The 21,195-nt window shown below is 43.0% G+C and overlaps 1 protein-coding gene across 4 annotated transcripts in view; it reads right to left on the bottom strand.

The window, feature by feature from the left end:
* STARD13 (StAR related lipid transfer domain containing 13) overlaps window positions 1–21,195 on the bottom strand; it is a 520,536-nt gene that overhangs the window by 16,340 nt on the left and 483,001 nt on the right. For all 4 annotated transcript variants that reach the window (XM_019530086.1, XM_019530084.1, XM_019530083.1 and 1 more), the window contains 5 exons: window positions 16,087–17,483; window positions 10,303–10,476; window positions 8,464–8,623; window positions 2,749–2,947; window positions 514–721 (listed from right to left, as the gene is read on the bottom strand). In XM_019530086.1, the coding sequence (XP_019385631.1) occupies window positions 514–721; window positions 2,749–2,947; window positions 8,464–8,623; window positions 10,303–10,476; window positions 16,087–17,483 (2,138 nt within the window). The remainder of the gene's footprint in view (window positions 1–513; window positions 722–2,748; window positions 2,948–8,463; window positions 8,624–10,302; window positions 10,477–16,086; window positions 17,484–21,195) is intronic.

Genomic DNA, 21,195 nt, shown 5'->3' with positions numbered 1-21,195 from the left:
GTGGACATGCGCCAGGATAATTCTCTCAAAAAGCTTACCCAGGATTGAGGTAAGACTAACTGGCCTATAGTTCCCCGGGTCCTCCTTCCTCCCTTTTTTGAAGATGGGAACCACATTGGCCCTCTTGCAGGCCTCTGGCACCACGCCAGAGCACCACGAGTGCTCGGACAGCCGTGCCAGGTGTCCTGCAATGACCTCAGCTAATTCCCTCAGTACTCTGGGGTGAAGATCGTCCAGACCAGCTGATCTGAATACATCCAGTCCCTCCAGAAGTTCCCTGACTAGATCCTCACTGACCCTTGGCCTAGGTGTGTCTCCCCTGGGGCCTGAAGGGGGCCCAGTGTGTGGGCTGATCCAGTCCCTGCTCAGGAAAATGGAGGCAAAGAAGTCGTTAAATAGGTTAGCTTTGTCATCTGGTGTGACAACCAAATTTCCTAGCATGTCTTGCAGGGGCCCCGCATTACCCAGTACCTTCTTTATGAATACATAAACTGAGTCAAGCTGGAGACTTACCTTGGTGAACTTTCTTTCTTGACTATGTTAAGGTGGAAAAGAGAAGGGGCCAGACACACAGCTAGGTTCATAGGAGTCATCTGATTCTCTTCTACTGAGGTGACATCTCTTAGGAAGCAGAGCAGAGTCTGCAAAGCCTCCCTGTTTTCATCTGACATCAGCATGATGGCTGCCTGCACTGCCTGAACCCGCTGCTCCTGGGGAACATCTGAGGAAATCAAGAATCATTCAGTGGCATTAATCATAAGATCAAATAAGGGCACTGAGCTATAATGAAACGAACTCACACTGCAGTGTAGATTTTTTTTTTAGAAGGAAAAGGGTGAAGGGGATGAAACAACCTAATTTCTGCAGTGCCATTACGTTTTATTTGTTCATTATACATAGCCTATTTAACAGAATTTACTACCCTTCACTGTGCCTTGTTCGAGAGCTTGTTCTCTGAGCAGGAGACTGTACTTCATTTAGAGTTGATGGTGTGAGAACAGTACTTTGTGCCATAACCTTAAATGCAATTTTCTATGAATTTTCTGTCCCTCAAGAGGGCAGTTCAGAAAGCATTAGGGAAGCTTGGGAAATGCTTGCACTTATGTCCAGAACCAAAGAAGAGTTTAATGAAAGTGGAAATGGATATGTTTAAGCAGCATTTTGGACAGAATCATTTCTAAAGCTACCATGAGTTTTCTTCAGTTTGGATTAAGAGAACTCTCCTGGGTATTAATATACTCCCCGTAACCCTGTGAAAGAACAGCAAAAGCAGCTTTACTGCAGGTGCAATAGCAAGCTTTGAAGTTAAGTTCTGGCTGTTAGAAGGCTCCTGAAAACACTATTTTAAAAGCTTTTGAACAAGAATGGCAAAGTGTCTCTAGCACACCCCTTGTTTTCCAGAGGCAACAGGCACAGACACCTTCAGAAAAATAAGAGTAGTCTTGGAGAAGCCCAAGTGCTGTAACCCCCCAGCCTTTCCCATACTCTCATGAGTCATGACTGTGTTCTGGTGCATAGTGAAAGGAACAGCACAGTTAACCTTTAGCTACCTTGGAGCTTTGGGTGAGTGGAGTGACATAAATCTTTGGTATGCCACACATAATACCTCCATATGCAAAATTCTGAATCATCATATACCCACTCCCTGCAATCACAGAAAAATCAACTATTTGGGATACATCAGCAGATTCCTAACAGATACTCACTGCCCCATAAGTAGGCAGGAATGCCTCAAAGTCCTTGACAATAAGTTATAAGGAAAAAAAACCTTCCCAGGACACTTGAGGGACCTGTGATGCAGGTTGGCCTCCCCTGGCTAAGGCTTCTTAGCTTTACTTTGCAGTGGGATTTATTAATTCTCAAATGTTCTGCAGAGGGAGGACTACCTGCCGTTTCCACAGACTGGGCATTTCCATAGCTTCAAGAAAGCAGGAAGAAGGCTCCTGTATAAAATGAATACATAAACTGAATACTGTAACAACTTGCTTTCTTAAAACTTTTATCTGTGTGCTGTATTAGAGCATTACAGGTTCATATCTACTTGCAGATGCATCTTTCTCAAAACAAAAACTCCTATCAACACACCAAGGGTATGTTTCCTTTGCTGTCTTACATAAGTTCCCACACTCCAGGATTAGATGCATGTTTTAGAGACTTATGCACTGAGATGTGACAGGTAACTTGCCTTCCCTCCTGTGTTAATACAGGCAAATTCCTTGTTTACAGCAAACAATGATTAAAACACATTTATCAGAGCCATTAAGAGCACATAATGTATAGCTCTAAAATCCTTTTGATTTGGCCTATTTGAGGTTGTGATTTTATTGGTGTAAATAATTCCTTGTGAAGTTTATACGGCTCTGAAATGTGAGGTGGGCAGCACTTTAATCATAGCAACTAACTTCTATGAAGATGTCTAGAATGAACGAGTCAGAAATTTGGAGACCACAACAGAAAATAAAGCCTTTCAGGTTATTTCTTTTCTTGATGTTCCTCTGCCTCCTGTCTTTCCTGCATGTTTTCTTTGGATTGTAAAACAGATTATGAAAGCTGCTGAAGGGATTTGGACACCTAGTTTTCATGAGTTTAGGTGCAGAAGTTACTTAGACAGCTTTCAAAAGCTCAACCCAAGCCCTTGAGGGCAGAGACTGTCTTTTCTGACCCCTTTGAAGTGAAAAGAAAGAATCAGGCTCACTATGGAAACTTCAGTACCATTCTGTTGTTGTTATTAATGATACCCTTACTTACATTGATAGATGTGTAAGAAGGTTTCTCCTAGTTTACTGGTGAGAAGAGGTTCTGGCAAGTCTCTGAAGAACTGCTTTACCATATCTGCCACATCATAGGCTGACTGGTCTTCATACCTGACATTCTCGGGAGAGCTCTCATTCATCTGACGCAGGGCCTGGATTCGGGATTTCACGCCTGATTTTCGAAACAGGCCCACCTAAAACGGGTATCACAGGTTGATTATACAGGTGATTTATTTTTAGAATACACTAAATATTTCTTACTGGAGGCTCTGGGTTTTTGTGACGTTGCGTTAACTTGTTTTATGATAGATTAGAGCAAGAGAAAGATTTCATACAAATATTAGTTCTTAAGTTAATGAAAATACCAACAAGCTTTACCACCAGAAAAATCACAAATGTACACTTGTAGTAGGACTATAATACTCAGAATTCTTCCCATCTATATCAAGTCACACGCAAAACCACCAGAATATATGCAGGTACAATGTTACTTAAAGATTATGGGCCAAAGTCTTACCTAGTACAAATCATTGTACTTTAGTTGATTTCAGTACAGCTACAAAGATTTGTCTTAGCTGAGTACCTGCTGTTTATTCAACTATGTATTTTAAGGATTAACAAGAAAATATTATCTTTATAGCTATGTAGCATGATCTGTGGCAAAAGATAAGCACAGCATAGCGGAATTTTAATTCCAAGACTTTAAATCTATTTTCCCCTTTCTGTTTCCTGCTTCCGAATGTTCCTTCAAATTCCCCTGAAAATCCCACTAGTTAAAAAGCAGCAGTTGCAGAGGGATTATTTGTATAGAGTCTCTAAAATACTTTTTTATCTTGTTTGCTTTCTAATCTGAAGGAAATGGTAATTTTTAATGAGATTGTTAGTGCCTTCACAAACATGCTGCCCTTTTACAGTAGTTCTCATCAGCGGAATTCCCCTGAGGCGCATTTCTGAGCATGAACTACATTATTTATTCCCAAGTCATCTTATGGTATTCCATTTGGGAAGTGTTTATATTGTTTTTCTTCAGTTTACAGGGAGAAAGGTGAAATACTGACAACGATCTATAAAAAGAATAAAGTGGACACATTTCTGACTTTAAATTATAGATTTGAATTTTTCTCGTCTGCAGTGTATAGCTAGCTCTCTGTCTTGTTAACTTTGAGCAAGGTTACTGGACTGAATATTCCAGCAAAACAAAATGTAAAAGCAAAGAAATATGCAATTAAGTCATACAACACCCACCCACTTACTGTTTCCAGTCCCTAGGCCCTTTACAACCATCCTCTTTTGGACACTCAAACTCCATGTTTACTGGCTATATATCTGTGACTTTTGATTAATATGGGGGTAACCAAGTTTCCTTATGTTACACTGTAAGAATTTCTCTGCAGTGTGTACAGTTAGTTTCGAAGTGAGATACAATGTTAGGTTGCAAAGAGTGGCTGCGAGGGTTTTTTTTACGATGTGTAGGGAAAATTATGTAAATGTGTTATTTCTTTGTTGTTTGTAATCTAAACTAGTTTATAAAAATGACAGGACTGAAATCAGCAGCATGTGCCTGATGGTGAATTGCATTTCTATTCAGAGGGTAAAGCAGTCTTTAGTTCTAATTGGAAATATCCGAGCCTTTTAATCTGATTTCTCCATCTTTTCTGGTCTCCCTTTTAAATGTTTTCACCTTCTTGTCATTCAGATGCCCAAGACGCATGGCCGTCATTGCTTCTATTCAAAACAAAACCATGGTGTACAAACGTAAGAGCAAACCCTGGCGTCTGGCTTTGTGACAATCTGTCCTTCTAGCATAAACAACCTTTAAAAACTCACAGCTATATTAGACTCAAAGGTCAGAAATCAAATTTCATCAAAACAGTCTTCTGCTGCATGACATCCTGTTACTGTTAATCTCTATTACTGTTTAATGATGTTTATCTGAATTCCTATTTCCCTTTATTTTCAAAAAAAAAAAAAAAGCTTAATTAACCAAAAGAAGTTAGGTCTTGGCTCTCTGCTACAATATTAAATGTTCTTCCTGTAACTATTGGTGGCCTAGAAACCCAGTGAAACCAAAGAAACTGCCAGAGGTTAATTTGGCCCATTCTTCTCTGCTTTCCTCCTGGCTTGCTTTTTGGCCAGCCTATTACTGTTGATGTGTGACGGAAATAAAAGCTCAGCCAACAGCAAAAGATACAGAGCCTATTACCTCACAGGTTTGTATCTGAATAATAATGTACATAATAGCCATGATCTCTCACTGTGCCTCAGACCACTAACAGCTACCCTGAGTGCCCAGGGCCACATTTCATAATGTAAAACAACTCTAATAAGTCTGTGCAGTGGCAATTCTGGAAGTGCAGAGTTGTAGTCTGCCTCCCACCACACACATGACAATACCTTAATGAGCTATGTACTAGGAGAGGTTGCTTAGCCCTCCAGAATCCAGTGGTGGGGCATTAGCAGATTCTGAATTAAACTTGGGAAGGAAAAATGGGTGTCAAATACAGAAACTGAATTACTTGAATGTTTTCAAACCCGAGTCTGGCTTGGTCTCTGCACAAATCTGTACATGTTTGGACTCTGGAAGCGCTAAAGTTAAACCTCTTTCATCCCTTATTTGTATTCTCTCCTTCCCCAATTCTAGCTTTTAGATGAATAAAGCGTGCTCTATAGCTTCAACACTTGACAACGTAAAAATCTGCTCAGCGTAAGGCAAAGCCTTGCCTGAGATTAACAAGAGATGCTCTTTCTGACTGCCTGAATTATCTCCATCACCTTTTACTTTTTCTGATCCCTTTCTGCTTTTTGTTTTCCTCTTTTCTCTATTTTCTTCTCTTGCCATTCCTCCGTCCTCTCCCATTGTCCCTATCTGCTTTTTACTTTTTCTTCCCTTGCCATTTCTTTCACTTTTTCTTCTCCCTGTACCTACACATTTCCTTCCTCCAAATCCATTTCTCAATCCATCCCTTTTCTCCTCTCTATGGCTGGTACCCAGTTTTCCCCTCGATATACATACCCAGATACATGGTGATAGGCACTAAATGAGAACTTAGATATACATTGAGGTGTGCATGATTTCCTCTGTCCATTCCCACTGAAAATGAGGATATCTTTATTAGATTATTCCCACCAACAGCAGATTCACTCTTGCCCTAGCCATAATGCTACCAAAACGCAGAGCAAAATGGAAGACTCGGAAACAAGCCCTATCATGCTGGAGCTAATATACTGCTTCTACCACACTGGCAGATAAGGAGCAAGAGCACAACTGGGAAATCACTGATGCACAAAATGTTGAACTACTGTGCCTAAGCTCTTTAGCCACATTACAGCTGTCACGGAGTGGGGCCTAGGGGCAGCCGTGATCCCTCTAGCGCCCCCTACTGTGTCAAGTAGGCGATCCAGCACCCTCTTTTCTCACCCGCCACGTCTTGTTGGTATATATAAGTTTCTATGGGAGGCTGTCTTTGATCCCCTTGTACACGGTGTTATGCTGAAACTAGCCCCCGTTCCGTATGGGGTGACTCAGTGCACCCCAGCCTTATGGGCTATGCGTGCCTCCTACCTCCCCTTTAGCACGCCCCAAGCCTCGCAGCTCTTCCAGACGTTATCAGGTTCTTTTCCTTTCTGCGCCCTGCCCGGCACCCCTGGGCTTGTCACGCAACTGGCGCCCCTGGGCTTGTCACGCAACCAGCGGCCCTCTATCCGTTAGCCCTCTCGGGCTTAATGACAGTACTCTTCCCAGCTGGGCTCAGGCAGCCTGAGCCTTACCTGGCCCCTTTGACCCTTCGGGGTCCCCACCACTGTGGAGCCCCTCTGGGATCCTTTCCAGTCTGCACCCCTACTGGGGTTTCTATCAAGAGTATACGCCCCCTCCTGGGGCTTCGCTCAATGCTTGCCCTCACCGGGGCTTCTCTTTGTACCTGCCCTCTCGTGGGGCTTCCCTCAAGTATGCACCCACTCCTGGGGCTTCTCTCTGCCCTCTCTGGGCTCTCTGTAATCACGGACTCGCCCTCTCCGGGCTCGTCTCTCTAGTAGCACCCACCCTGGGCTTTTCTTCGTGTGGCTCTCCCTTGGAGCCTAACATGAGCCCCTGCAGGCTTCTCAGTGGTGCTCCTTGCTAGTGGGGCTCATGTGGCCTCAGCCGTGCCTGGCCCCAAAATCCTCTTTGCCCTTCTCAGGGCTGGGGTCTTATAACCCAACTACGGTGCCCTCACCAGCACTGTGCCCCTCCCTAGGGCTGGGGTAGTACACCCTGCAATGTGGCACCACACTCTGGTGCTGGGAGCACCCCCACTCTACTGGGGTGCTCCTAAATGAGGCGTCCTCCGTCCCCTTATAGCCTCACCCGGTCCTCCGGTACTAACAGTAACGAAACAGAACCATAAGCCAAACGGCTGTAACACAACAACAAGCCTCCTGGCTATAACATGGGATCCAAGCTCACTTGGCTCTCTAGCAATGGCCTCCCAGTCAGGGTTCTCTCCACCCTTACCATGGTGCAGCCCCTTGTGTGCTCAGGCTGTGCCGCGCCGCTCATCTCTGCTCTGCTCTGCTCTGCTCTGCTCTCCTGCAAAGCTCCTGCACCTCAGGCTGCCAGATGGGAACTGCTAACTAGGCTCCGGCCTGGGCTGTTTATAAAGGCCTGGCCCTGCCCCCTTCTGGTCACATGACCAGCATGGTTGCCCCAGCAACCATCACCGGAGCTGCCCTTGTGATGGGCAGCTGCCCTTATTCCTTCCTAGGAACAGGGCACCTGCATGACCCTGTGACAACAGCCTATCAGAATTTAAATACGTCCTTGGAAAGGATTTTATACCCTGATGTTAACAATAGGAGGGCACTGGAAATGAAGACTCTTGAGGTCATGCCTACCCTGATATTCCTGAAATATTTATCCCGGTCTTAGGGGAAGGGCAGTGAAAGTATAACAGCTATCTCCCTGTACAGTCACCTAATACACAACAAAAGGGAACTTTAGACCATGAGATACTTTGGACATGATGAGCTACTGTCTTCCTATTGGCCAATGCGACTTGGAACACTTTATAATGAAACGCTGTAATGACCTAGACATGGCACACCTGCTACGCTAATTATATCTGGGTGAATCTGGCTTTGTCTGCCGAAGAGCTGGAAGCTGCTCGAGAATGCAGCATTGGAAGCTTGGAATAGTTTACTGGGCTTCCTCTCTCAAGCCTTTTCTGGACTTCACTTTTTTTGTAAATAAAGTACCGTAAGTCTCTAGACCCAATTCTGTGAGATGCCGTATGCCTTCAACCCTCATTGACGTCAGAGGGAGATGGTTCCTGCCTGGACCCAGCAAACTATTAAGGAAATCTAATTATGCTTGTTGAGATAATCTGCCGTGTATAGAACAATCAATACAATGCTAGTATCTGCAATACTTTAACAAATGAGTAATTCCAGGAGGAACCAATCACATAGGCCATGCTAAAAGTGGCTTCAAGAGTAACTCAACTGCTATCCAACACACCTATCACTTTTGAAGGGCTTCAGAATGACTTGGCAGAAATGTGGATGGTAAATTAAAAAAATACTTAAAATACAGTAAAAGCATTTCAACTTTCTCATAACATTTTACATGGTGTAGCAAGACAAGTCACTAGACAGTGCTTTAAAATCCCTTTGAAATTTAGCTATGAATAAATGTACGAGCCATCTCCATCATCCCATTGAAATAAGTCCATACCTGATCTAGACAATTGCTGCGTAAGTAGCGCAAGGCTTGCTGTATGCTTTGAGGAAGTGGCTGCCCTGTCCTCTGGACATGGACTATCAAAGGCACGCCAAAGACATTCTTGTCCTTGTAGTCAGGAACTTTCATTCTCTTCATGAACTTTGGCACAGACCTGAAATTCATGCAAGCACTCAGCATTAAGCTATAAGAATACTCAACAAAATCCTACTGGGTAACTTGTAAGGGAAACCAGGAACTGTGCAGATGACCTTTTTCAAATATTAATAGTAAAGAAAAAGTTATCTTTTTAATACCCGATAGCTTCAAAGCCTCTACATAGAACCTTTAAACCAGGGGTGTCCAACCTTTTTGAATGTGGGGCCGGATCTTGAACTTTTTATTACCCAGTGAGCCAGAGAGCCATATTCAAAGACCTCACATGAAGTGGTATCACCTCACCCCCCCCCAAAATGAAAGTACAGTGTTTAATTTTGTTTCCCATTGCAGCACCTCAGGCCTCAGAAAACAAACAGCTTGGAGGACCCACGGGCCGTATGTTGAACAAGCCTACTTTAAACCTTTTACATATTATGGTCATGACAATCTTAACCAGCAAATTGCCTTTTGCTATGAGATGTATTGCAACAATTTGTTCTAACAAGAAATAACCCCGGCACAGCTGTCATCCTGCTGAAACTACTATGTTTTCTTTAAAAATGTCTGATGTAGACTCAAAGGAAAAGTACAACAGGGTGTAGTGAAAGATTCATCTGAAAGAATGCACTATGTATTTCTTTAAGATGCTGAAATTATATCATTTTTGCAATTTAGCATTATGTTGCCCAATACTTTAGTGAGAATTACAGTAAAAAAACAGTGTGTGGCAAATTCATTCTGGGTGTAACTCAACTGATTTCTAGTCAGGTAAATTAGGTGAACTTTGTGTGCTTCCTTTCTTCAATAAATGCAGGTGAAAAAGAGAAGAAGCTAGATTCCTTTTAGAGTCATGACTTCAGTGGTGTTAAAAATGGATGAATATGGCCTAAGGTTTTCTACTGTGAGAGAGAAATAAACTTTGAATTAACTGACTCCTTGGAGAAACACAGGGGACAACTCCACACCTATTTTAAAAAGCTCATCTGTCCATAAATCTTTAGAGAACAATTACATGAACACTTACAAAAAGAAAGCCAGGAGACATCACTACTGACAGCAGGACAGCAGGACCCCCCAACTGGCAGGTTTAATACCAATTCCTTCAGTGGCCTTGAGTTAAGACATCTCTTGCGTCTGTTTTGCCACCTGTAAATCTAGAAATATCTCAATAACTTTACCTACCACGCAGGGGGATTGTCAGGATTACTTAACATTGCTGGAGTTCAGATCACTACAGAAGTGTAACATGGTATTATTTTTGCACTAAAATGTATCACATACTTAGAAATCTCTATTTAGGAACTACTTCTAATATTTTACTTAAATGTCAAGACCAAAAAAAAATTGCATCATGTGCCAGCAACAGCTATTTCTTTTCAAATCACAAAATTAATTATAAGGAACATTTTTTTTCTTTATAATCATTCACTTCTACTCTTCTTGTGCATTTCTCTGAAACTTGACTGCTATCAGCTGTATGGTTGTTAGAACAGAGTCAGACTTCTTGGTTCTATTTCTGGTTTTTGCCACTGACTCACTGCCTAACTGCAGACCAAAATGTAGTTTCCAGTTCTTAGCTGAAAGTAAATTGCTTTTCCTAATTACATTATTATTAAAGTTTCAGCTACAGTAACAAAATTAGGGGACCCAATTTACTTCTAAATTTATTTGCTTGGCAACATCTATGGTACTTACCAGGTCCAGCCATGTTTGTTTGACATGGAGTATTTTTCCATGATGGCAGTGAGGCAAAGCAGTGAGAATTTTTGCAGTAGATTCAGTTGGACTGCTGACTGATTGCTGATCTGTAGAGATGCTATGGAGTGGCTCATACTATGAGAAATTTGGAAACTATTCCATCGTAATCGCCTTTTGCAAAAGAGAAGAAAAGAAATCAGAATGTCAGCCGCCATAATTAGGGCAAATGTCATGATAAGGTTTTAGAGTTAGGCAATTCTTTTCTTTGTTGACTAATTGTGTGTTTATGGAAAAGTTTTGGCTCAGTCCAAACAAGTCTCTGATTGTGGATTTCAGAAATGTTAAAACAAAGTATTTGCAGTTTTCAGATTAGATTGACAAAGACACTTAGGTTCCATTTACAAGATCAAGAAGGTGATGCTGCCCCAATATACCATGAGGACCACAAGTGAAGGCACTTGTTCAGCTCACCTCTTAACCTAATTCCTAGTAAAGATTTCAACCCTTCAGAACAGATAACAACTGGGTTAAAGGTTATTTTAAGATCTCAATCTCTTTGGTAGCATCTGTTCCCTGTGTTATAAAATACTGAAATATCTATGAAAACAGACAGGAACCCAGGTCTTGGGTATCACTCCCTGTACTGCCTTAACTGTATGAAGTTGGGATGGGAGCAAATATACTGCAGCTAGCTTGAATATTTCTACAGCACTGCTTTGTAGCATGCACATGCTTTGTACACCCTTAGGCATGTGTTTACTTTATGAGTAGTGGCATTGATTTCAGTGATACTTGTCATGGTCATAAGCAATAGGCCTTGTAGTAAGAGCTTGCAGTATAGAGTCGTTTGTTTGCAAATATTTCAAAACACCCAGAGCCAAATTCTGCTCTTAGTTACAGGAGCATAAATCCAGAGAAATTCAGCTGACGCTGGAATTCAAGTGATAACATAAGAGTGCCTATAAATAATCAAAACTTCCTGAGAAAAGATGCAGCTGTGCTGAAGCCCACAGTTTCTTTCCCTCTGTGACCAGTTATTTTTATGCTGTATGTTTAATAAGCAGTTGCCAGGGATTCAGTTCAGATTCCGTAGAGTGCATAAAGAGAACTTTTCTTTCAAATATATTTTTCTGTCTCCTGGGAGGAACCTCTCCTGTGTGAAATGTTTTACTGAATAATAACTGCATTCCCTATTTTGTGGGCTGTACAAAGGCTGCCTAACTTCAGCGTTCCTTAGTAAGACACCAAGTGCTTAGCAACCCATGATGCTTTTACATGCCATATGTAGTATTTGTTCTGCATTGTCCTACATTTATAATTGCACTTTTGGGATGATTCAGGTATCAAGGATGTCACTGGGATAGAAAGCGAACAACTTGTCAGAGCTAAGTTAATTCCTTTGTAGTTCAACGAGAGGTAACTGTGAAGTGCCCAGCTGGATGCAAATGAAAATCAAGGTAGCTCAAAACTTGAATTTTGAATGGAGTCCAAGGCTGCAAAGAAGCATAATGGGCTTCAGAGATTTCTGTTAGGTGTAAAAACCAAAAATATAAATTATCTCAACAACTGCATCAAGATGAGCAGGGGCATGTGCTTGCAGAGGCACAAATAGTAGCAGCACAAATTTGTGCCACTACTTCGTGCTGCAGCATATGCTCCTGCATGTGTGCTTTATTGTGGGACACATTGGCCCTGCTGTGGGCAAACAGCCCTTGCCCAGCTCTTCTTGGCTTCCAGTGTGCTGGAGCAAACAGGGCATAAACACAGCATAGAGAGGATTGAGCCTCTGATCCAGCACACGCTACTATAGTTGCACTGTGCTCCATTTTTTCCCTGGTGCTTTTTTTGGTTACTGGGAAATCCTGGTAGGAAATTTTGCCTCCGTGTTGCAAATCTACAGCACAGGGCAAGTTTTAACATTCTACACGTGTGGTTTGTGACTCTACAAGCTGCACATCCCTGTTCATATGGACATGGCCAAAGTGGGTACATAGGCGCCACTGACAATAGGGTAGTGGACACCTGGCTTAACCTGAAGACCCTTGCTTATCAACCACATTGAACATCTCCCATTCCTAACACTGGATCTTCATGAAGACCCACAATCAAGCTTATTTCCTTCTGGTCCAGCACAACCTGCATGAGGTTCAATAAAGCCAAGTGCAAGGTCCTGCACTTAGGACGGAAAAAACCCATGCACCAGTACAGGCTGGGTCTGACTGGCTAGGCAGCAGCCCTACAGAAAAGGACCTGGGGTTACAGTGGATAATAAGCTGAATATGAGCCAATAGCATACCCTTGGTGCCAAGAAGGCTAACATTAGGGGAGCAGGGGAGATTATGCTTAGGGGCAATCAACACAGGTTCATTAGTGGCAGGTCTTGTCAGACCAACCTGGTGGCCTTCTATGACCAGATCACCAAATCCTTAGCTGCAGGGGTAGCAGTGGACATCGTCTTCCTGGACTTTCAGAAGGCCTTCGACACTGTCTCTCACCCCGATCTCATTAAGAAACTGGGGGACTGTGGTGTCGACACCCACACAGTCAATTGGGTCGCCAACTGGCTGGAGGGCTGCATCCAGAGAGTGGTGGTGGATGGGTCATTTTCGACCTGGAGGGATGTGGGCAGTGAGGTTCCACAGGGCTTGGTCCTCGGGCCCGCGCTGTTCAACATCTTCATCAGTGACTTGGACGAGGGCGTAAAAATCACCCTGTTCAAATTTGCTGATGACACCAAGATGTGGGGGGATGTGGGCACGCTAGAAGGGAGCAACAGGCTGCAATCGGACCTAGACAGGTTACAGGGGTGGGCGGACGAGGATAGGATGGGATTCAACACTGACAAGTGCAAAGTGCTTGCACCTGGGGAGGAACAACTGGCACCATACCTACAGGTTGGGGAACTCCTTTCTCATCAGTACAGAGGCAGAAAAGAATCTTGGAGTCATCATTGCTTCCAAGATGAACATGGGCCGGCAGTGCAGGGATGAGGTCAGGAAGGCCAACCGTACTGTGTCATGCATCCACAGATGCATCTCAAGCAGGTCCAAGAAGGTGATCCTCCCCCTCTATGCAGCACTGGTCAGGCCGCAGCAGAGTACTGCATCCAGTTCTGGGTGCCGCACTTCAAGAGGGATGTGGACAACATGGAGAGGGTCCAGAGGAGGGCCGCTCGCATGATCAGGGGGCAGCAGGGTAGACCCCATGAGGAGAGGCTATGGGACCTGAACCTGTTCAGCCTCCACAAGAGAAGGCTGAGGGGGGATCTAGTAGCCTGTTATAAACTAATCAGAGGGGACCAGCAGGCATTGGGGGAGTCCCTGTTCCCTTGTGCACAACCAGGAGTGACCAGGAATAACGGTCACAAGCTGGCAGAGGGTAGATTTAGGCTAGATATCAGGAGGTGCTACTTCACGGTCAGGGCAGCTAGGATCTGGAACCAACTTCCAAGAGAAGTGGTGCTGGCTCCTACCCTGGGGGTCTTTAAGAGGAGGTTAGATGTACAACTTGCTGGGGTTGTTTGACCCCAGTACTCTTTCTTGCCATGGCATGGGGTTGGACTCGATGATCTGCTCAGGTCCCTTCCAACCCTAGAAACTATGAAACTATCATATTGGGCTGAATTAGGAGTGTTGTCAGCAGATCAAGGGAAATGATTATTTCCCTCTATTCAGCACTGGTGAGGCTACATATGGAGTACTATGTCCAGTTTTGGTCCCCCCACTACAGAATGCATGTGAACAAATTGGAAAAAGTCCAGCACAGGGCAACAAAAATGGTTAGGAGGCTGAGTCACATACCTTCTGATGAGAGAACTGGGTTTATTTAATCTGGAGAGGAGAAGACTGAGAGGGGATTTTAATAGCAACCTTCAACTACTTGAAGGGGGGTTCCAGAGAGGATGGAGCTAGACTGTTCTCACTGCTAGCTGGTAACAGAACAAGGAACAATGGTTTCAAGTTGCAGCAAGGGAGGTTTAGGCTGGTTATTAGGAAAAAACCTTCTCACTAGGAGGGTAGTGAAGCACTGGAACAGGCTGCCCAGAAAGACTGTAGAGTCTCCATCTTTGGAAGTTGTTAAGACTCAGCTAGACAAAACCTTGGGTGAGATGCTCTAGTTAGGGATGGCCCTGCTTTGAGCAGGGTGGTGGACTAAATGTATTTCTGAGGTCCCTTCCAACCCTAATTTTCTATGATTCTATGACTCTTTCTCCCTAATTCATAATGACAGTTGACCCATAACACATCTCCAAACTGTAAGTGTCAATTAGTGAGGTCCTGCTCTGCATTTTGCTTGACAAATTTAGTGAATCTCATCATTTTTCCCAACTATATTAGAGATAGAGGGAGGCAACAGGTAAATTCTACATAAGAATAGATGGCCATGCTGTTAACTTAAAGACTATAAACGTATGCATGACTGTACATGCAAGCTGCTGTGTATAAGTTAAGTCACCTCTCCAGAGTTAAACTTCTATGCCTGGAAGCTGTACCATCAAGGATGTTATATTTTTCTAGGTGTGCAGGGTCCTAAATGGAAAGTAAAGTAGAGTGCATGGCATTACAAGCCTGCTAACTAGCTTGGGGGCAATATAACTGGCTGTCGCTCAGCTCACACAAACTGCTATGAGCACATGGTTACACTGCTTCCAGCTGAGGAGGCAGACTGCCTGGAACAGCAGTGTTCTTGATGCAGTGCTGCCAGGCATGGCAAGTTTATCCCATGGACACGCTTACAGGATCATAGGAAACTGGGGCTGGAAGGGACCATACAACCTCTTCCAGTATAGCCCCCTGCTCCAAGCAGGATCGTCCCTGACCAAACAATCCCAGCCAAGTGTCTGTCTAACCTGTGAGATTTCACAACTTCTCCAAGTAGCCTATTCCAGAGCTTGACAACCCTCATAGTCAGCAAGTTCCTTCAAATTTCCAATGTAAATTTATGCTACTGCAGCTTGAGGCCATTGCTCCTGGTCCTGTCTCCTAGAGGCACAGAGAAAAGCCCATCTCCAGCTCTCTAGAATTGCTCTTCAGGTATACAAAGACTGTTATAAAATCTTCCAACAGTCTTACCTTCTCTAGACTAAATTACCCTAGTTCTTTCAGCCTTTCTTTATAAGTCTTGTCTCTCAGGCTCCTGATCCAAACTTTCCTTGAAATGTGGGACCTGAAACTGGATACAGTATTCTAAGTGAGGCCTCACCAGTGCTGAATAGAGTAGAAGAGTCACTTCCCTTGATTTGCAAGTGATACTTCTGTTAATACAACCCAATATGCTGTTGGCTTTTTTGGCAACAAGAGCACACTGCTGGCTCATATTCAGCTTCTGATACATCATAACTCCTAGGTTCTTTGTTGTACTGCAGCCTAGCCAGTTATTCTCCAGCCTGTGCATGAAATTATTCTGTCCCACGTGAAAGATTTTGCACTTGTCCTTTTTAAATCATATCTGATTGATTTTAGACATGGATATCGTGCCCTGTTTAACAGAACTAAATAATTTACAGAGGAAAAAGAATGTTCTTGTTTACTTGAACTCTTGTATTCTTCACTTTTTATACCAGGACTCCTTTTCTATACCAGGATACCCTTCCTCTAAAAGTCTAACTGAGCCTCGCTTCACATTTAGTAACATGGGAAAGGCAGCGTGCTTGTGACCCCCAACAGCTGCTCATGGTCCACAGCTTGAGAGCTCCTCACTTATTATTTTGTATTAACTGTTTTGTATGAACAATTAATCATTGCAAATACGTGGGATTATCTATGGAAATCTGCTACCAACCTGCTTGGCCGGGTGAGAGATGCTCCCACACCAGAGTCTCTCCTATCCCTGACACCAGTAGCTTCTGACTCATTGAGGGAAGTTCCATCTCTATCCATGTCACTTGGTGTAGTCCGACCATCAGAAACAGAGTTTCCTTCAAAGTCCAATGTGATCTGGGTAGTTGACTGGAATGGTAATGATGTAGATTCCCCAACAGACAAATCATTATTTGGCATATCTGGCAGTACATTTTTTGACCAATGGTCAACAACCTCTTGAAGTCCGTTGACATGCTGCAAAATGTCATCTAAATGAGGAAAAAGCTCATCTTTTTCCAAGTCCAAAAGGTCTCCAGTGCTGGCATACAAATGGGAACCTGGCACATTGTCATAAATACTAACTCTGCTCTCCTTAGGACAGCAAGTTATCAATCCGGCCTCTCTAGGAATAGAGCACTTCTGTTTGCCCAGAGAGATGCTGCCTGTTCTCCAGTTAACGTTGTTACCATTGTCTGTAGGTGAGAGACTTTCAATAGAAAGTGCCTTTGGAAAAGTTCCAGGTTTATGGTCTTTGGGAATATGTACAACCAAATCCTCTTGGGAGTGAAATTCATTTTTATGATTTTGGTCTACTACTTGTTTCAGGGTTGCTCCTGCAAGGACATCCAAGTCCTCCAGATACATACCACTTCTCTTGTTTGTTTCCTGACATTTGCGTTCCTTTAAACATGGTGTACTTACTCCGTTACTGCTGTTTTCTGACTGACTACTGTCATTGCTGGATTTGCCAGAGAAGGAAAGTCCTTTTTTGACTGTCTCCTGTGCTAAATTTTGGAGATCTCCATTTACTATCTCTACACAGTGCAAGTCCTTCAAGGATTTTGGCTCATACTGAAGAACAGGTCCACTTATATCTAAAACAACAGTTTTTCCTGAGCCTCTTAATTTTCCATGTGTTCCTTTAGCTTTTAATGTCTCCATACGCTTTAGAAAGGTTTTGGCTCTGGTTCGTGTTGGTTTTTCATTCTTAACGTTCAAGGAGTATTTTATGATGTCTTTTGGATCCTGGGTACTGATGACTGAAGAGGGGTCATGCATATGTGTGCTTTCTACCTCCTGCTCTCCTGAGCTGTCATGTACCTCCCTGATAGTGCTGCTGATGCCAGATGGACTCCTGTTGTCACTTCCCCCACTGCTCTCGCTGTGAATAGATGAGACGTCAGGCTCACTCAGGTCTGTAAGCACACTTTCACTGCTTGTGGTGTTTTTCATTTTAATGTCCCCTGAAGATCCATGTCTACCTGACCGGTGAAGCAAGGCGTCAATATCATCCACCCGAGACCATCTTCTGCTGGTTCTTTGGAAAGTCCATTTATTACTGATAGCACAGAGGTCTTCTTCATCTGAATCTTCACTCTGCAAAATAGTATATTACACTTTGTTAGAGGCAGAACTTCTCTTTTCTTTTATTCTTTTCTGATTATGCATTCACTTACTTACTTAATTATTCAATTTATATGCCACCCTTCCCTACAAAAGCTCAAGGCAGCTTATAGCAAGAAAACAGAGTAACTTAAAAATAAGGGAGTGACTAGAGGATCAAAACAGTTTAAAAAGGAACTAGAACATCAAGATAAAACAGAGAACTTGCTGAACAGCATCTCAATCTAGTTTAGATTGATGAATGCCTGACCAAAGAGGAAGTCCTTACTGTGCTACCAAAAAATGACCAGGCTTGAGCTCTAGTGAGCCTCAAGAGGAAGAGACTTCCAGTGAATATCCTTTTATTCCAGTCTTTTTCATTTCACAAGAAATTCTCAGAAATTAATATACTATCAAACAATAAATGAAGCTTTGACCTTGCATTATAGAACTCCTGGGCAAATCGTTGTATCCAGCTAGAGTCTACTGACTTCAATGGGGCAGTCTGCCTGCCCCCTACACAAGAGAGGAATGAAGCATAATAAAGTGATTTCTGAAGATGGAAATACTAGCTAGTATCCATTAGGTGTGTCTACATGTGCAATTAATGTGGACCAATGAACTCTGGAGTTTTTTTGCTCTCGGGCACACCATTTGAATGTGTGTCCAGGAGGAAAAAACCACCAGATTAAGCTGCTCCAGAGTTGATTCATGCGCACCACCTTGAGCCTGGTTGGAGCAGTTCAGGCTAGCAGGGGACCCAGGGGATCAGTCTGCCAGCCCACGGTTGCTCCAACCAGGCTCTATGTGCTGCAGAGGGGCTGGCCTCAGGGTGCCTCAGTGTAGGGGCTTTGCAGCATGTGGAGACAGGGGAGCAGCCTTGGGCTGGCTGGTCCCCTGTCCCCACATGCTGGGAGCAGCTGACTGGGGCACAGGGTGCCTCAGCACAGGGACTGGATGCTGGCTAGCCCTGCTCTGAGACACCCTGTTCCAGCCAGCTAGAGCAATGTCTACATACGCACTGTTGTGCACAAAGAAACTCTGCAGCAGAGTAGTGCTTGTTTTTTACAAGACTATCCTGTTGTGGAGCTTATTAGTTTCATGCGCCCTAAAGGGGTGTATGTGCAGATGCCGAGACATTTACTGCACAGGTAATTGGTCTGTTGTGCAGTAAAAGTGTTATGTGGACATGCCCAATATTACAAACTTTCCAGGGGTGGGGTGAAGGTTAAAGACTGTGAAGTGCTTCATTGCTACAGCAGTTAGGCCTATATAACTGCCTATATAACTGCAATAGGCCTATATGACTCTAATAAAATCTAGCAAACCATCTATGTTAACTTCTAACAAGATTCAATTTTCAGTTAAACTTACTTGTTTGAATATACAATATATACATAGATATATATATCCACAATAACTAAAATAACTGTCAAAATAATATTTAGAAATAAAAAATGCCAGCACCATAAACTAATCCACAGATCTGTAAACATGTAAAATAAAATAAAAATCTGCAAAACTCAATCTGGCCTTTTTCTAATCCGTTTCCTCAAACAAAAATGACATACTTTTTGCAGGGACCAGGTAGTCCTTTCTGTTTGGCTCACTTCTCAGTAACCAGCTGATCCAGAGCCTGTTGATGCTAATGAGAATCCGTGCATACTCAGCTATTGTTGAACATTTGATTTAATGTAGATCAAACTAAGTTCACCTAGCTGACATCCAAAGAGCCTCTCTCATTCCTGAATGCAGCAGTACAGCAGTAAAATTTGACAGACTGTCAAACTAAAGCAAGGTACTAAACTAAGAGGCCATTTTGAGACTGGAAAACTTCTCAATTTAAAAATGCATTATTAGCAGTATTTGCATATGCAGCTTTCAGAATAAAGTTAAACTATCTTCCATAGGACTGGACTGCAGCTGCTGCAATCTAATTAAAAATGTAAAACAATTTATAAAGTAAAAGTAAAGCTTGAAGACTGTAGCTTACAAAGAAATCAGTACCATGTCAGATCACTTCAACATCAATTTACAGTTGCAAACTTTTGTCAGTGTGTTCCTTAAAATTTGCCATGCCCACTTTATATCTTGTCCAATTTGTAAAATAAACCATTGCGACACAACCAACCCCTCCACCTCCTAGTTTTTGCTTGTTTCTGAATTATCTATAAAATGCAGAACCCAGTTGTTCAGAAGTCAATGCGAGTTCACTGGAACAAATGCCTTAATTCTGCTGTTAGCTACAGAAAATAATTAAACAGCTTAGAAAAGGCACCAAGAAAAGAGCTAGATCTGCCTTAACCCTGCTGTAGTCGTGGATGCCTATATACAGACTCTGACACATTCCAATTAGAACACATTGGAGAAGACTTGATTGATCAAGTGTGCTAGAGTGTTCTAATTACAACACTCCAACATGCTGCAGCATCGCATGTGTTCAGTGCCCCCTATTTCAAAATGGTGGTGGGGGCGCTTTAACTAAAACTCACTGAACGAGCTTTAGTTATAGCACTCCCACCATTTTGGAATGTGGAAAACTAAATACACATGATGTGGTGGCATTTTTATTAGAGTGGCTGCCTGGGAGCTGCTGCAATTAAACCCTCCCCACCCCAAAGCACGTGTATAGACATGGTGGAACACATGACAGCACTGCCTCCTGGATCAGAGGACAGCATGCTGCTGAAGGGAGTGCGTGGGAAGGAGGACTGCAAACAATTGAGGCACTCTGTACTTCTAAATATTTTAACAATAGCGTCACATATAAAGCATCCAACTGTTGATGTCTTCAGGGCGATGAACAATAACAAACACTGTAAACACAGTGCTGACATAACAAGAGACCCTGAAGCAGCTTCTCAACAGATATAAATCACCATAGGTCCACTGCACTTACTGTAGCTATGACAATGTATACCTGCTGGGGAACCACCCCTCTTTTTTTCTTAAAACTCAAACTAATGAAACTAACCAACAAAGTGTGAACAATGCTGAGATCAGGCAGGGAGAGGTGGTGTGAGAGGAGAGGAAACAAGGACCCAGCAACAGTTCTATAGAAAATCTCTTTGGGAGGAAAAAAGTTTTAAGTTGCTTTTGAAAAACAAGTGGAGATGAACTGAAATGGATAGTGGCAGGGAAACGTTCTGCACTTTGCCACAAGAAAGGTAGGATTGCTTCCTGGAATGGATCAGAAAATGCTCTTATGTCTGTATAGTGTTAGAGTAATGTTGCAGCCATGATGACCCAGGCAAGAGGCAAAGATTTCTTAGTGTGATATCTTTTATTGAACCAACTGCATAGTTGGAGTAAAGCTAGACAAGTTTGTGAATACAAGACAATCTAATTCAGGTCTGAGAAATCTCAGAAAAATCTGAAATCTGAGAAATCTTAGACCTGTAGAATGCTCAGACCCGAAGAAGAATGTCTCGTCTTTGAAAGCTTGCCTAATTTATCCAAACTAACACAAAAAATGCAAGGTTCTCCACCTTGGGAAGAAAACCTGCAGCATTGTATAGGCTTGGCAGTGCTAAGCTGGTTAGCACTATGGAAGAAAGAGACTTGGGGGTCATCATTGACCACAAGATGAACATGAGCCTGGAATGCGATGCTGCGGCTAGTAAAGCGACCAAAATGCTGGCTTGCATCCATAGATGCTTCTCGAGCAAATTGAGAGAGTTCAGAGAAGAGCCACATGCATGATCAG

This window comes from Crocodylus porosus, unplaced genomic scaffold, assembly GCF_001723895.1.
Source record: "Crocodylus porosus isolate Cpor-Errol unplaced genomic scaffold, CroPor_comp1, whole genome shotgun sequence".
In the NCBI taxonomy this organism is placed as follows: Eukaryota; Metazoa; Chordata; order Crocodylia; family Crocodylidae; genus Crocodylus; species Crocodylus porosus.
This window is presented reverse-complemented; position numbering and strand designations above follow the sequence as displayed.